The sequence below is a fragment of the Vipera ursinii genome (assembly GCF_947247035.1).
Source record: "Vipera ursinii genome assembly, chromosome: 3".
In the NCBI taxonomy this organism is placed as follows: Eukaryota; Metazoa; Chordata; class Lepidosauria; order Squamata; family Viperidae; genus Vipera; species Vipera ursinii.
In genome coordinates this window covers 207008257-207025966 of record NC_139516.1, presented here as the reverse complement: position 1 = coordinate 207025966, position 17710 = coordinate 207008257, and the positions used below count along the sequence as shown (strand labels likewise).

Here is a 17710-nt window from a genome sequence, read left to right as displayed (position 1 = left end):
TCATCATCATCATCATCATCATTGTCATTGTCATTGTTATTGTCGTTGTCATTATATTGATGACAATGACCTGACCTGACCTGCGTTCATTCCGCCGGGACCTGAAGACTTGGCTCTTTGAGCTCTCTGGCCTAGGCTGAGAATTTTAACTGGGGTTCTATTTTCAGGGATACTTTAATCTTTTCAATTGTCTTTTAACTTTTATATTTTGTATTGGTATGATTTTAAAATGCCCTGTAAACCGCCCTGAGTCCTTCGGAAAAGGGCGGTATATAAATCTAATTAAATAAATAAATAAATAAATAAATACATACATAAATAAATAAATAAATAAATAAATAAATAAATAAATAAATAAATAAATAAATAAATAGCTCGTTTTAGATCTTCTCTCTTTTTTGTTTTCCACCTACTCTTGGTTTAAATGGCCTTGAAGACGGATCTCTTTGGGTTCTGGGATGAAAGACCGTTGTTATTCTTGTTTATTATTGCATTATTTTAAGTGCATCATTTGTCTGGAATGTTACAGAGTTTCCTGCCTGAGAAGGGGGTTGGTTTGGAAGATCTCCAAGGTCTCCTTCCCACTCTGCTATTCTGTTTAATTCCTTTTCAGGTTCTTATCAGTGAACTGTCCAGGGGTATTGGAAAGTCAAGGCATATAGATTTCATTCTTCCTTCACCCCCATATGCTCAGGAGTAATTTAATTTAATTTTATGTCTTTTTCTGCTTTTGCCTATTTTTCTTCCCTTTTTACAAATTAGCAGGTTTTTCTTTTATTCTTTTCTGATCATTAACAAATAAACTTCCAGCTATTTTTTTTTAAAGTAGCTGAACTGGGGAGGGGCATAGATTCACAGATTAACTGGAAGGCTGTTGGCAGTAAACAGGAAGAAGAAGGAACCACAATATTTATAGGTCTGTTAATTTCAGAGATTCGGAATGAAAGATGAAGAAACAAAAATGGTCTAACCTGTAGAAGAGTTAAGAATACTGTTGCTTCCAACATCCTCAGGTATGAATGAGACATAAGTCTTTCCCCGATTTCTTTGTAGGTTTTTCCATGAGATTGTAAATACAGATCATCCCCAGCCTATGACTATTCTCTATTCTTTCAACGACCATTCAAAATTTCTGGTGTTTGGGTTAGGTCAGCGTCCCCGTGGTTGACATGATTGCTATCTTAGTGCTTGGCAACATATCTGTACTTAGGAGATGACCTCCATTTTCAACCTTTCCTGCTGGTTGGCCCAGAGAGTCAGTGGGGAAGCTGGTAGGAAAAGCCACAGTTTGCTGGGATAAGTCTCTCCCACTCATGCACCCTCCCCCAGCCCATCTGCGCTTTTGCATCCAAGTTACTTGGATATCCCTGCACATCTTCCTTGACCCTCCTTCAGGTGTTCATACAAAGCCCAGTCTCATGCAGCTGCTCATCACTTGCTCACCATCCCCATCCTCCTTACACTCCTCCCCTCTTGACCTGACAGCAGCCAACTTTGGAGGGAAAATTCTTGCTTCCTACATTTCCCCCCAATCTTTGAGATGAACTCAGATAACATTCTTTTTGAGGCCCAGAAAACCTAGTTATACTTTACTTCTGAAACAAGAAACACAATTTTGTACTCGTAAGAGGTATCCAGCATTTTGAAATTTTGCATTTACAGAGGGCATGAAGTTGTTTGTAAATTCTTATCTGGTTTCAGGAGCTTCATCTTCCCTGAAGACTCTTTGGAAAATCACCTTGATGCTCTCCCTGGATTGAGCTCTTTTCTTTCTCCCAACCAGAAAATAGATCACTGGGTTAATGCTGCTGTTTAGAGAAGCACTCGGACATAAGTAGAAATTAAGTTCATAAAGATCAAAAAAATTCTTCTTAAGAAAATGAGTAATGGACACATAGATATACAATGGAAGGTTAAGAATAAGGAAAAATAGAAGAGTAATTAGGATCATCACTAACAGTCTTCCACGTTTGGTCTCTTTGGATTTAAGGCATAGTTTGATGAATAGGATCACAGCAGAGGTTGTGATCAGAGGAAAGCAAAGCACAGCAGTCACAACCAAATGGAGATTCCAAAATAAATATTGCATAATGTAATCAATTCCAATCAGGAATGAAGAGAAGATCCAGAAGAAGGCGCAGACAGCAGGGGACAAACATTTTGGCCAGGAACAGCGATGCCAGATTGGGAAGAGGATAGCCACACAGAGGTCAATGCTAATGGCTGTCAGAAGAAGTAGACCATTGATATAAGTAATGTTGGTGAGAGAAAAGACAATGTCCCAGGGAATTCCTGGATGCAAAATATTTATATATACATTTGTGCAATGTATAGCCATAGATAGAAGGAACCCAAAGTCAGCGATAGCTAAATTAAGAATCAACGTGGTGAAAGGGCTTCTCTTAATTTGGAAGCCAAGTAGCCAGATAACAATTCCATTTAATGGGACTCCAATACAGCAGATGGTCAATATGATATAGTTGGATATAATTTGGTCTTCATAGAAAATTCTGGTAGTATTATTGTCCAACTAATCTGTTGTAGCATCCATGTTTGCCAGGCTGAAATTCATCAAGAGATGCTTTTGCAATGCTTCAATAATCTCTTCCTTTAGAGTGGAAATTTCTGTTTGGAAAAAAGAAGAAGAGCAGATTGGATAAAATAATTCATGAACAATTGTCATATCTTGACATCTAACTTCTCTGTGTACAGATTGAGCCAACATTAATAATAATAATAATAATAATAATAATAATAATAATAATAATAATAATAATAATAATAATATATTCAAAATACACTTGCTTAGTCCCAGACACGGGACAAATCTTATTTCCTGTTTCAGCCTACCCCAAGCCCATATATATGTGTGTGTGTGTGTGTGTGTGTGTGTGAAATATTTGTCAAGTCTATTGAATACGCCTTGTAATTAACTCTTTCTTTTCTGTTTGGCCTAACTCAAGGCTATCCACAGGATATAGTCACAATTTATGACAGCTCATTATTTGTGTAAATTATTCAAATTGCTAATAAAGAATGTTAGGGATATATATCCAATATCTCAGGAGCTGCCACAAAGATGGTGTGTGTGTGCATTTCAACCCATTCTCCAAAGCACCTGAAGGCAGGACAAGAAACAACGGATGAAAACTAATCAAGGAGAGAAGCAACCTGGAATTAAGGAGAAACCTCCTAACGGTGAGGACAATTAACCAGTGGAACGGCTCCATCACTGGAGGCTTTTAAGCAGAGACTGGACTGCCAGTTGTCTGGAATGGAATAAGGTCTCCTGCTTGAGCGGAGTGGCAGTGGAGTGGAAGACCTCCAGGATCCCTCCCAGCTCTATTCTGAATTGAACTGACAGCATTACAGAAAAAGGTCATTGACTTTTAGTTAGTTATCAACGTAAGTATCACAAAAAAGATTTTGACGTGAAAAACCAGATGCAGAAACTGCTAGTTTAGTGTACCAAAGTTTTGCTTATTCCTAAATAAGATTAGTTCTTCTAAACCTCTTACCTATTCTTACCTATCAGTCCACAGTTGGTGAGAAGAAGATCAACGTCTCGTCTTATTGATGGATGGAGGGACGGATGATGGCCAAAGCAGAAGACGCTGCAGAAAAAATGTGATGCACTTTACTTGTAGTTCAGCAGATGAAGAACAGTAGGCTCCACCTATACTATGCTCTGTTAATTATTTCCAAAATTGGACACATGAAAGAGAAACATGTGTTGTCTGATAACACACTAAATTTGATAATTTAATCTTGGAGTAGCAATCAATGATAAGCAGTTCTTTGCAGATATTGCGTATCTGTTCTGGGACAGGAAAGCAGATCTTGCTGTCTCATCCAAGTCTCATGGAAATAGACATTTTTTTTGAACTTGCTAAATAGTAGCAACTGTGAGAGGGATCTCGCAGTCCTAGTGGACAATCACTTAAGACTTAAATATGAGCCAGCAGTGTGCTGCAGCTGCCAAAAAAGCCAACACAGTGCTAGGCTGCATTAACAGAGGGATAGAATCAAGATCACGTGAAGTACTAATACCACTTTACAATGCTTTGGTAAGGCCACACTTGGAATACTGCATGCAGTTTTGGTCACCACAATGTAAAAAAGATGTCGAGACTCTAGAAAGGGTACAGAGAAGAGCAACAAAGATGATTAGGGGGCTGAAGGCTAAAACATATAAGGAACGGCTGCTCGAATTGGGTATGTCTAGGGGTGATATGATAATTAATTTTTAATTTAAATTTTAATGTTATCTTAATTTTGTGGGCTTGTATTAATTTAATTCTATTTTATTCTCTCTTTTTGTATTGTTTTTAACTTGCCCTGTGAACTGCCTTGAGTCCTTCAGGAATAGGGCGGTATATAAATTCAATAAATAAATAAATAAATAAATAAATAAATAAATAAATAAATAAATAAATAAATAAAATAAATAAATAAATAAAATAAAATAAATAAATAAATAGCAGTCTTCCAATATCTCAAGGGCTGCCCCAAAGAAGAGGGAGTCAAGCTATTCTCCAAAGCACCTGAAGGCAGGACAAGAAGCAACGGATGGAAACTAATCAAGGAGAGAAGCAACCTAGAACTAAGGAGAAATTTCTGACAGTTAGAACAATTAACCAGTGGAACAACCTGCCTGCAGAAGCGGTGAATGCTACAACACTGTAAGTTTTTAAGAAGAGACTGGACAGCCATTTGTCTGAAATGGTGTAGGGTTTCCTGCCTGATCAGGGGGTTGGACTAGATGACCTCCAAGGTCCCTTCCAACTACTTCTTCTTCTTCTTCTTCTTCTTCTTCTTCTTCTTCTTCTTCTTCTTCTTCTTCTTCTTCTTCTTCTTCTTCTTCTTCTTCTTCTTCTTCTTCTTCTTCTTCTTCTTCCTTCTTCTTCTTCTTCTTCTTCTTCTTCTTCTTATTATTATTATTATTATTATTATTATTATTATTATTATTATTATTATTATTACTATTGACAAGAGGGTCTGATTCTTGTCTTTGCGAAGTAATCATCAACTATGAATGTAGAAGGAGACTGCCCCATGAACGTAGGCAATTGCAAAGAAAAGGGAATTTTTTATTATTATTATTTCAGTTGGACTGGGAAGTTTTGTGATGAACTTCTGCTCACAAACCTGACATCTTCACGCTAAACATGCTACAAATTTCTCTTTCTTTACAGCCTTCCTACACTCATGCAGACCAAAGTGCTAATTTAAGGGTCTGGATTTATTGGGACACAAGAGGAAGTCTGCCTCTTTGTGATGAAAATAATTCCTGACCAGCACATGAATCCTTACCTTCCCTGTTCAGCTTCTTCTCAAAAATTTCATCCAGTTCTGGTCACCGTATTATAAAAAGATCTTGGGATTTTGGAAAGAATGCAGAGAAGAGCAACAAAGATGATTAAGGGACTGGAGAATAAAACATACTTTTGCAGGAATTGGGTTTGTATAGTCTAGTGGGGGGAAAAAAGGACTAGGGGTGACATGATAGCAGACTTCCAGTATTTGAGGGGCTGCCACAAAGAAGAGGTCAAACTATTTTCCAAAGCCCATGAAAGCAGGACAAGAAACAATGGATGAAAACTAATCAAGAGGAGAACATACCTAGAACTAAGGAGAAATTTCCAAAAGGCGAGAACAATTAACCAGTGGAATGAATTGCCTTCAGAAGTTGTGGGTGCTCAATCACCAAAGGCTTTTAAGAAGAGATTGGTCAGCCACTTGCCTGAAAAGATACAGGGTCACCTGCTGAAGCAGGGGATTGGACTAGAAAACCTCCAAGGTCCCTCAGTCTAGTCTAGTCCAGTCCAGTCCAGTCCAGTCCAGTCCAGTCTAGTCTAGTCTAGTCTAGTCTAGTCTAGTCTATATTCTATTCTATTCTATTCTATTCTATTCTATTCTATTCTATTCTATTCTATTCTATTCTATTCTATTCTATTCTATTCTATTCTATTCTATTCTATTCTATTCTATTCTATTCAATATTTTCCATTTCATTCTATTCTATTCTATTCTATTCTATTCTATTCTATTCTATTCTATTCTATTCTATTCTATTCTATTCTATTCTATTCTATTCTATTCTATTCTATTCTATTCTATTCTATTCTAAATTTGTGATCCATGAAAGATCACAACTTAGATTCAGCTGACCTGCATTGTTATGCACAGTCCAGCAGATGGCACTATAGACTTATTGCAATGGCCCTTGGCCCTCCAGTAATGGTCACTACCTAAGCAATTAATTATTATTATTATTTCTTAAAATTTATGTTTTTGCCATGGTCATAAGATGGCCCAGTCACATAGGAGTCTAGCCAAGGAATAGCACAATTTGTATAAATGCTTCGAGTTGTATTATAAAATAAAAAAAAAATAAACAAAGAAGAGACATCAAAACAAAATCTCTTCTGAGGCAGTACACTTTTAACTTGCTTCCTAAATGCAAAGGATTCTCAGTTCTTGGAATAAAGGGTGTCAAGCAATGAGCGCCACCATTGACAAGGGCTATTATCAGACCCACCGGTTTTGCGGAGTGGGATGACCATCAACAGCAATGGGCACTTTGATTATATACAGCCCCACAGTGTTCCACAGTTAAGTGGTTTATAGAGTCGGCCTATTGCCCCCAACAATCTGGATCCTCATTTTACCGACCTCGGAAGGGTGGAAGGCTGAGTCAACCTGGAGCCGGCCAGGATCAAACTCCAGACTGTGGGCAGGGTCAGCCTGCAATACTGAATTATAAGACCTGCAACACCATGATCAAAGGGATGTCCTTTGAGGCAGCTGCTATGAGTGCCATAGAGCAGGGATAGGCAACCTTGGCTCTTTTATGACTGGTGGACTTCAACTCCCAGAATTCCTGAGCCAACCTGGCTCATCTTGGAAACCTCTCCCTTTGCCCTCAGCATGGCTGGCTCATGAATTCTGGGGGTTGAAGTCCACGAGTCATAAAAGAGCCAAGGTTGCCTACCCCTGCCTTAGAGGATGTAGCAGCTTTAATACTCTGGGAAGTGGCATTTGGCTTTCAGCAATGAGTTTGGGGAAAATGCTCTTCCTTTGTTGTATGCATCCTAGACAGTTGGCCTGCTTACATATTTCTCTTTCATTGACTTCTCTTTTAGCAATAACAATAGCCCCTCTCTAAGCGGTTTACAGAGTTAGCATTTTGCCCCCAACAATCTCCAAAGCAGCAGAGGGAAGGACAAGAAACAATGGTTGGAAACTGACCAAAGAGAGAAGCAACCTGGAATTAAGGAGAAGCTTCCTGACAGTGAGGACAATCAACCAGTGGTACAGCTTGCCCCCAGAAATCGTGGGCACTCCATCAGTGGAAGTTTTTAAGAAGAGACTGGACAGTCACTTGTCTGAAATGGTATACGTTCTCCTGCTTGAGCCAGGGGCTGGACTAGAGGACCTCCAAGGTCCCTTCCAGCATTATTCTATCATTGCTGTTGAAATCTTCTCAGCCTTGGAGAACCTCTTTTCTCATAGAGGACCCAGGTTGTTGGGGGCAATTAAGCTGACTTTGTAATAATGCCGCTTGGGGTGTGTGTGTGAAAGCCCTAATAAGCAGGCATATACATAGAATGAAGGCTACTGCTAAGCTTGTAAGCCGCCCTGAGTCTTCGGAGAAGGGCGGGATATAAATGGAATTAAATAATAATAATAATAATGGGTCCCTGCAATTACTGGCAGTCAATAGATTTGGACAAAATAAACTAGGATTTGGATGGAGAGAGAGGATGACTGAATATCTTTCCCAACAATTTCTACTTCTCATTTAAGCCACATGTTAGTAATCAAGCTGGCACAGAATTCTTCTCCAAATAACTCCTCTCTCTTCTAATCAGGCAAGATCTGTATTACAACTGAACAATTAATCAGTGGAATGACTTGCCTCCAGAAGTTGTGGATGCTCCAACACGGGAGGGTTTTAGGAAGAGACTGGAGAACCATTTGTCTGAAATGGTACAGGGTTTTCTGCCTGAGCAGGGGGGTTGGACTAGAAGACCTCCAAGGTCCCTTTTAACTTTGTTATTGTCATCCTGTTATGCTTCTTTCTCTTCTTAACTTTTCAGTATGAAACAGTGCACCTCAAACACTCAAACACTTATTTGAGTTCAGAACTTCAAAGAAGGGAAGGGCATATATCTAGCACTGATGATGTTAGCTAGTTGGGTCATGACATGTCTACAAGCAAACAATCAGGGTCAGGGAGCACCAAGGACCGTTCATGTCAATCCTGAGCTACAAATATTCTCCTTTATCGGGATATATGTCCATTTTAATATTAGGTGAGCTTCTGGTGATCTTAATAGTCAACAGTGTTAGTAGACATTAAAGGTGGAGAGAAAAAAAATACACATTCCCTTTGCATTTTTGTGCAGATTGACCCATTTTGCACCTTCTGCTTTGGTATGCAAATTCAAACTGTTTGAATAGTTTGTGAAAATCCACATTTTATTCTATTTAATTTATTTTTATTTAAAATATAGCCATCCATCTTCTAACTAACTCTGGGTGATTCTCAATCAAAAGTTACAGCAACATATAACATCATATTAAAATTATAAAACTAACCAAAAAAACCCCAATACAATCCTGGGTTGTATAAACAGAGGCATAGAATCAAGATCTCGCAAAGTAATATTACCGCTTTACAAAGCCCTAGTAAGACCACAACTGGAATACTGCAGCCAATTTTGGTCACCATATCACAAAAAAGATGTTGAGAGTTTGGAAAAAAATCAGAGAAGAGCAACTAAGATGATCAAAGGCCTGGAGACCAAAACATATGAAGAACGGCTGCGGGATTTGGGTCTGGCTGGTCTAAAGAAAAGAAGAAATAGGGGGAACATGATAGCAGCTTTCCAGTATCTGAGGGGCTGCCACAAAGATGAGGGTGGTCACTTTATTCTCCAAAGCACAGAGTGAAGGAGGAGAAACAATGATTGGAAACTGAACAAGGAGAGAAGCAACCTGGAATTAAGGAGAAACTTCCTGACAGTGAGGACAATCAATCAGTGGAATAGCTTTGCTTCCAGAAATAGTGGGTGCTCCATCACTGGAGGTTTTTAAGAAAAGACTAGACAATCACCTGTCCAAGATGATGTAGATTCTCCTGGTTGAGCAGGGGGCTGGACTAGAAGACCTCCAGGGTCCCTCCCAGCTCTATTCTATTTTGTTTAAAAAAAACATAATAATATTAAAAATGACAAAGATCTGGTGCCAGATCAAAATTTTAATGTACAGCTTATCCAATCTTTTCCCAGTGATTGGAGATAATAATAATAATAATAATAATAATAATAATAATAATAATAATAATAATAATAATAATAATAATAATAATAATAATTTGGAAGGGACCTTGGAGGTCATCTAGTCCAATGCCCTGCTCAGGCAGGAAACCCTATACCATTTCAGACAAATGGCTGGCCAGTCTCTTCTTAAAAACTTCCAGTGTTGGAGCATTCACAGCTTCTGGAGGCAGGTTGTTCCACTGGTTAATTGTTCTAATGGTCAGGAAATTCCTCCTTAGTTCTAGGTTGCTTCTCTCCTTGGCTAGTTTCCATCCGTTGCTTCTTGTCCTGCTTTCAGGTGCTTTGGAGAATAGCTTGACTCCCTCTTCTTTGTGGCAGCCCCTGAGATATTGGAACACTGCTATCATGTCACCCCTCACCCTTCTATTCGTTAAATTACACATACACAATTCCCTATATGTTTTAGTCTCCAGTCCCCCAATCATCTTTGTTGCTCTTCTCTGTACTCTTTCTAGAGTCTCGACATCTTTTTTACATCGTGGTGACCAAAACTGAATGCAGTATTCCAGGTGTGGCCTTACCAAGGCATTGTAAAGTGGTATTAGTACTTCACTTGATCTTGATTCTATCCCTCTGTTAATGCAGCCTAGCACTGTGTTGGCTTTTTTGGCAGCTGCAGCACACTGCTGGCTCATATTGAAGTGATTGTCTACTAAGACTCCGAGATCCCTCTCACAGTTACTACTATTGAGCAAGGTACCACCTATACTATACCTGTGCATTTGATTTTTCCTGCCTAAATGTAGAACCTTACTTTTTTCACCATTGAATTTCATTTTGTTAGATAGTGCCCAGTGTTCGAGTCTGTCCAGATCCTTCTGTATCTTAAGCCTATCTTCTGGAGTATTGGCTATTCCTGCCAGCTTGGTGTCATCTGCAAATTTGATGAGTTCCCCATCTATCCCCTCATCCAAATCATTGATGAAGATGTTGAAGTGCACTAGGCCCAGAACAGAGTCCTGGGGCACCCCACTACACACTTCCTTCTATGTAGATGCAGTTCCATTGAGGACCACACGCTGAATACGGCCTGTCAGCCAGCTAGGAATCTTCAGAGTTTTATGGAAGGCTAATATCCCTAACTTCAGGGGGCAAGGACAAGGCCTGCCACGGAGGAAGGCATACTTCCTAGGTCCCATCAGATGGCAATATGTAGGGGAAGGGAGTAGGACTTTGCCACCCTAGGTGGGGTAAATATCCTTGGGAAAACATTGGCCTGCAGTTAGAATTTTTAAGGTGATGACTAGCACCTTGAATTGTACCCAGAAAGAAACTGGAAGCCATTGCAGCTCAAGCAATAAAGGTATTACATGAGTAAATCTAGGTGCCCCTAGTACTGTGCACACAGCTGCATTCTGAACCAGTTCTGGGTAGTCTTCAAGACAAGTCCCATGTTAAGAGTATTGCAGTAATCCTGACAGGAGGAGTCCAAGACCTGAGTGACCGTGAGCAAAGCCTCCTGGTCCAAGAAAGTGTGCAATTGGCACACGGCGAATCTGTGCCAAGCCCAATCGCCCCAACCACAGCCGACACCTGCTCTTTGAGCAGGAGCTGTAAGTCCATGAGGGACCCTCAAATTGCCCACCAGCTCAGTCCAGGGAAGTGCCACTCTTTCCATACTCAAAGATGAAGGATCCTATGGGTCTTGAGGGTCAAAATCCCGTAGCCTGTCTTTGCCAGGGTTGAACTGAAGCCAGTTCCTCCTCGTGCATACCCTTACAGCCTTCAGGCACTCGGCCAGCAAAATTTCCAGAATTTGGTTCGTAACTAGAAAAAAAAATGTTAATATTCAGTTTACAGTATATATGTATTACAGGAAGTATCTATCGTATCTATCCATCCTCTGTCTTTCTGTCTCTCTGATTTCCTGATATTTGGGGCTAGAATGTTAGAAAATGTTATCTATCTATCTATCTGTCTGTCTGTCTGTCTGTCTGTCTGTCTGTCTGTCTGTATGCCTGGCTGCCTACCTACCTACCTACCTACCTATCTATCTATCTATCTATCTATCTATCTCTATCTATCTATCTATCTATCTATCTATCTATCTATCTATCTATCTATCTATCTATCTATCTATCTCTAAATGATTTAATTTTAAATATTCACCTGTTAAAAGTGCTGGTTAAATTATTATTCTCAATAACCATTAGGAATAATAATTAAAATTCATTTAGATACAATTCTGACTTTATAACTCATCTTTTTCTAATACTGGACCAAAAACCTCAGAATTTCTTATCCCTACTGTACATTTTTTTTTCTTTTTTAAAGCCTTTCTTTTCCTTCCTTCCTTCCTTCCTTCCTTCCTTCCTTCCTTCCTTCCTTCCTTCCCTCCCTCCCTCCCTCCCTCCCTCCTTCCTTCACCCTTTCCTTCCTCCCTCCTTCCTTCCTTCCTTCCCTCCTTCCCTCCCTCCTTCCTTCCTTCCTTCCTTCCTTCCTTCCTTCTTTCTTTCTTTCTTTCTTTCTTTCTTTCTTTCTTTCTTTCTTTCTTTCTCTTTCTTTCTTTCTTCCTTTCTTTCTTTCCTTCCCCTTTTTAAAACTCTCCATGGTCTATACATTATCTGCAGTTTTACCAGATCTGGAAAAGCTCAACAGAATCAGGCATGGTCAGTAACTGGACAGGGGACCACTACTCAATTCCCAAATCAAAGGCTAAAATAGGCATCTCAAGAAACATCCAGAAGATGATAACGACAAAGAACTTCCAAAATGTGGTCAAACCCGGAGTTCAGATCAATATGTGAGAGCATCTACTTGCTTGTCCTCTTAACAGGACAATTATTAATTTTTTTTACAGGAAAGCTTAAAAAAAAACATCATCGTCTCCACTGTGTGAAATTGGACTTTCCTGAAAAAAAAAAGAAAGGAAAAAAAATGTATTCAAGGTTGCAAGTTGAAACATTTACCTATATTCTCCCCCCAACTCCTTAAATTCCACTCCAGCTTCCACTCCACCTCGATTTACACACCCTCATTCTTCCTACTGACCCCTCCCAAAATCTCTTGCTTGACTTTCTGCTCTCTCTCTCTCTCTCTCTCTCTCTCTCTCTCTCTCTCTCTCTCTCTGCTCTCTCTCTCTCTCTCTTTTTGCTTTGCATCTTTCCAAAGTTAGCTTCACTCTGAGCAAGAGGGATATCGAGATCGGGTGCAAAACCTTTTGATCTGAGAAACTGCCTCCTCCTTCTCTTTTGCCATTTATCTTTGAATCTGGCTTTAAAAAAAAAGAGAGAGAGAGAAGGACTTGCAAGGAAGAGCCTTCAATTCTATGGATAGAAGAGAACATTTTTTTTTTCATTTGAAAGTTGCCTCACACTCTGATTGGATTTGGTTTGCTTTCCCTGCTGGCTGTAAGTCTAATCTGAAGGGCTGGATGTGACCTGCTTCTCCAGGAATTGCTGGAAGCTTTCACCCACTTCACAGGTAAGAGGCATCCTATTGAAGAGACGAGGTGCTTGAGAAATCTTAAAAGGTAATTGGCCCTGGCTTTGGTGAGAAACGCACAAGATTTTCTTTCCAGCCTGGATGAGATTTACCTGCTTTATGCATAGAATGCAGAGTTGGAAGGGACTTTGGAGGTCTTCTAGCTCAACCCACTGCACCATTCCGGACCATTGGTTGTCCAATCTCTTCTAAAACAAAACTTCCATGGATGGAGCATTCATAACGCCCGGAGACAAGCTATCCCACCGATTAGTAGAGTAGATGTTCTAGGTGTGACTTCGATTTGTAGAATCAGAATGGCCTCCTTCGGTGCTTTTAATGAAACAATTCAATTTGGTTGTCTGTTCTAGATTTTAGATTTAGATTTTATTAGATTTATATACCGCCCTTTCCCGAAGGACTCAGGGCGGTTTACAGGGCATTTTAAAATCACATCAATATAAAATACAAGGTTAAAAGAGAATTACAAGATTAAATTATCCCTGAAAATAAATTATCCCTGTTCTGCCTGGAGGAAAGAGAATTCAGGGCAGTGAAGGCATGAAAAGCCTGTTTTATTAGGTCAATTGAAGTGATATGGCTAGCTGCTCTGACATTTTGACCCAGGGCATCTTTTCAATTTGTTTCAGGACAGAGTGAACAGAAACACCTTTTCCATTAGATTTGCAGGCTACCGTCCTGTTGAGAAAGACCATACTGAGTGGCTTACAATTCAATTCAATTCAATTTAGAAGGAGTGATTTTGGGACTCCTTCCACTAAATCTAGAAATATCTGACGTGCTGCAAGCAACTCTGCCTGATGAGCAAACATTCTTTGGGGTGGAAAGAATTTTTTAAAAAAATCCACTTTCCGTACTATCCCTATTTGCCCGCAGAAATCAAGTCTGGTTTAAAATGCAGCAGTATTTTTTTTTTCTTGCTTGCTTGATTTCTGTATTTTGGTCAGGCTTATTTTCATCTGAACCCTTTGTCGCTAACTGATACATGATCTACTTTGCTGTAAATAGCCGCCGGAATAAAAATACAAATCTGCTGTAAATTATAGGTGGATGCCAGCTTTGGTCAACGTCATGTTGCAAACTGAATTTACACTGATTTTCTTTCCTCTGTAACTTCAGAAAGTAGTGTCCATATTCCTGTTTTATTTTATTTATTTATTTTTTTTAAAAAAATACTGCTTTGGGTGATATTTAATACATGGTCCTGCTTGGTATATTCAGCTGCTCTCTAATTATAAGCTACATTCTTGGGTTTCAGCATTTAAGAATAGCATGCGAACAGTGGGAAAACCCAGCCCATAGTGAGAAGCTAAGAGTGATGCTATCATGGCCAGTAGGACAAATAGCTTCTACCAAATGTTTTCTAGAGGTGGCAACAACATTGTGGACCTCACCTGGTCTTCTGTCAGGCTGTCAGCACAAAACGGGAATGGAATCCGCAACCATTCATGTGGAATACCGTTGTGGAAGAAAATGACATCCAGTCAAGGCCTCATCTCATCCTTTCTCCTTCTTCCCTGTAACTGTGACTACCTCAATCCTGCATCTAGCTTCTCCAGCCACAGAGCATACTTTGGTCCCGCGGTGGAAGCTTTTCTGCACCGTTTAGCATTTGCATGGATTTGTAGGAACTATTCTTGCAAGAAGGTGTGGTCCTGGCAACCAATGCAACAGTATAAGTGGTACCTTGCTCAGTAGAAGCAACTATGAGAGGGATCTCAAAGACCTAGTGGACAATTACTTAAATAGGAGCCAGCCATGTGCTGCAGCTGCCAAAAAAGCCAACACAGTGCTAGGCTGCATTAACAGAGGGATAGAATCAAGACCATGTGAAGGGTTGGTACCACTTTACAATGCCTTGATAGGGCCACATGTGGAATACTGCATCCAGTTTTGGTCACCACGGTGTAAAAAAAAAGATGTTGAGACTCTAGAAAGAGTCCAGAGAAGAGCAACAAAGATGATTAGGGGACTGGAAGCTAAAACATAAGGAATGGTTGCTGGAATTGGGTATGTCTAGTTTAATGAAGAGAAGGATGAGGGGGGACATGATAGCAGTGTTCCAGGATCTCAGGGGCTGCCACAAAGAAGAGGGAGTCAAGCTATTCTCCAAAGTGCCTGAAGGCAGGACAAGAAGCAACGGATGAAAATTAATCAAGGAGAGCAGCAACCTAGAACTAAGGAGAACAGTGAGAAGAATTAATCAGTGAAATGACCTGCCTCCAGAAGCGGTGAATGCTCCAACACTGGAAGTTTTTAAGAAGAGACTGGACAGCCATTTGTCTGAAATGCTATAGGGTTTCCTGCCTGAGCAGGACATTGGACTAGATGACCTCCAAGGTCTCTTCCAACTTTTGTAATTATTATATAAAACTTTTATTCACAAAACATGAAACTCAGTCAACTGAACACTCAAATTGACTGGCACTAATGGTTGACGCGGGTTGCTGCCAGCATCCTAAGTATCAACCAGGTATCTCCTTAAAATGTAAGATGTTTCATGTTGCAACCCATGTTCACTCCTTTGTAAAAAGTTGGGGCTGTTTCTCAGTTAGGGTCCATGTGAATGACAGCTGAAAACAGAATTGGAGAAAACTGCCCCCTAAATACTAATTTTGAACATTGAAATTTTCCAAATAGCTTTTTTTACTTTTTCCTTCTGTTTACTATAAACAGCCATGTTTTAGCTTTACACTATATATAACCTTGTCCATCCTGGATCGGATCATGGTTAAGAGCAGTTATTTATTTATTTATTTAGCGTATGGCTGGTCACACACAGAATTAAAAGCACTTCATATTTACAAGTTAGAACAGTTAAAACGATTTTTTTTTTAAAAAAGAAGAAGCAATTATAAAACCTAAGAGAAAAACAGAAATAACATTTCAGAGTTTAATGTCGAGTTTGGAGATCCAGTCAGTAGCTGCCGTTGTTACGCAGAGGAAGTCCTTAAAACCTCCTGGGTATCTTCTATTAGTGCATTCCCTCACTGTATGTTGGATAGTCTGTCGGGGAGCCCTGCAATCACATTGCGCTGAAGGTGTCTTTCCCCATTTATAGAGAGAATCGGCACACACCCCATGAGTCGTTCTAATTCTATTGTATGTCACCCATATGTGTCGGGGTAGATTAAATCCTGGAGATATACTATTAGGATTAATATGCTCAGAAATATCTTGGGAGGTATAGCTACTCCATGCTTCCATCCATTTTTCTATAGTGCTCTGATGTTCGGCCAGCAGCGTAAGCGCTGTGAGGAGTGGTGGATTTCTTGACTTTAATTTAAGAGCAGTAAAGGCGAAGTTTTCCCCTCTCTTTAGGGGGAAAGTTCTCATCTCCATTTCTTAGCCGAGGGAGTCAACGTGGTCTGAAGACGTTTCCACGCTCATGTGTCCACTATGACTATTTGCTGAGATGCGCAGAACACTGTTATCTTTCTGCCAAAATGGTACCAATGTATCTACTCACATCTTGTAGGCTAGGGGTCTTCAGACTTGGCCCTTTTATGACTTGTGGACGTCATCTCCCAGAATTCCTCAGCCAGCATGCCTGGCTGAGGAATTCTGAGAGTTGAAGTCCTCAAGACTTAAAAGGGCCACAATTTTGAAGAGCCCTGGTATTAGGGTCTCCTGCTGGAGCAGGGGGCTGGACTAGAAGACCTCCATGGTCCCTTCCAGATCTATTCTGAATTTGAAATTGAATTTTGGTCCACTGAAGCCTAGATGACATTTTTGTCTGTTGCAGCTGACAAAGATGAGTGGTTCCCTTCAGGTGAGATTATGGCTACCTCTAACATGCTGGGTATTATCACCCTGGAGATCCTGCAGGACTTCACAACAAATGGAAGAAGTGCTAGCAAAGCATATAAGCAAATTCCTTTTGGATTCCTCCTGAAGATAGTCTGGGGGCATGCATTTCTAGGCTACATGTCAGAGCTGGAATTTAATGCAAAAAGAAAAAAAAACAGAGCTGAGACATTCTCAAAAGATATTTGTGCCTTTCCTACCAGCACAGGCTGTAAAACTGTCACACACACACACACACACACACACACACACACACACAGAGTAATTCTTGTGGAATGTTTTGGAGACATGTATTTTTCTCTCACCCACAGAAAACTTCCTTTTTCTTTTATTTCTGAAATGTCAACTTCTTATAAGTGCCACCTCAAGGCACACGCTTCGTCCCATTTAAGCCTGGCTAAAGAGAAAGAAGTCTCTTTCTCTGGAGAATGGAAGCTGTCTCCGAATTGGCAGGGGAAGCTGAGGGTGGTCATTCAGGCCAAATGTTCTGAATCTTGTGTCTTAAGCCTTGGGACATGCAGCCTGAGAGTTTTTATCAAGCATCTCAAAGAGAGATGGAAATCTTCTTGTTGAAACTTCTGCTCAATTCTGGCATTCAACTAAAAGCTTTTTGTTGCTTAAGATCATGATTCTGTGTTCTGTACTTTGGAACAAGAGAAAACATCTCTCTCTTTCTCTCTCTCTCTCTCTCTTTCTCTCTCTCTCTCCCTACCTATCATCTATCTATCTATCTATCTATCTATCTATCTATCTATCTATCTATCTATCTATCTATCTATCTATCTATCATCTGTCTTTGTCTATATTTATATCTATATCTATATCTATCATCTACATCTAACTCTATCTATCTATCTATCTATCTATCTATCTATCTATCTATCTATCTATCTATCATCTGTCTTTCTCTATATTTATATTTATTTTTTTATTGAAAAGTTTTAAAATACAGTTTTCCTTTTAAAAAAAAACCCTTCCCCCTCCCTCCTCCCCTCCCTACCTCCCCCCTTCCTCCCCCCTCCCCCCTCCCTCCTCCCCCCCCTACCTCCCCCCAGCCCCCCTCCCCCCCCGGACTTCCCAGAGCTAAATACAAGGTATATATATATAAAAAA

General features: G+C 39.9%; 2 protein-coding genes across 2 annotated transcripts in view; both read right to left on the bottom strand.

The window, feature by feature from the left end:
- Window positions 1-17710, bottom strand: part of LOC310638764 (proto-oncogene Mas-like) — a 481088-nt gene that overhangs the window by 269406 nt on the left and 193972 nt on the right. The window lies entirely within an intron of this gene.
- On the bottom strand, window positions 1688-5155 carry LOC310637689 (mas-related G-protein coupled receptor member H-like; the record flags this gene model as incomplete). The annotated part of the gene is made up of 2 exons (XM_083358190.1): window positions 1688-2496; window positions 5149-5155. 2 exons carry the CDS (start codon window positions 5153-5155, stop codon window positions 1688-1690), a joined length of 816 nt encoding a protein of 271 aa, XP_083214316.1.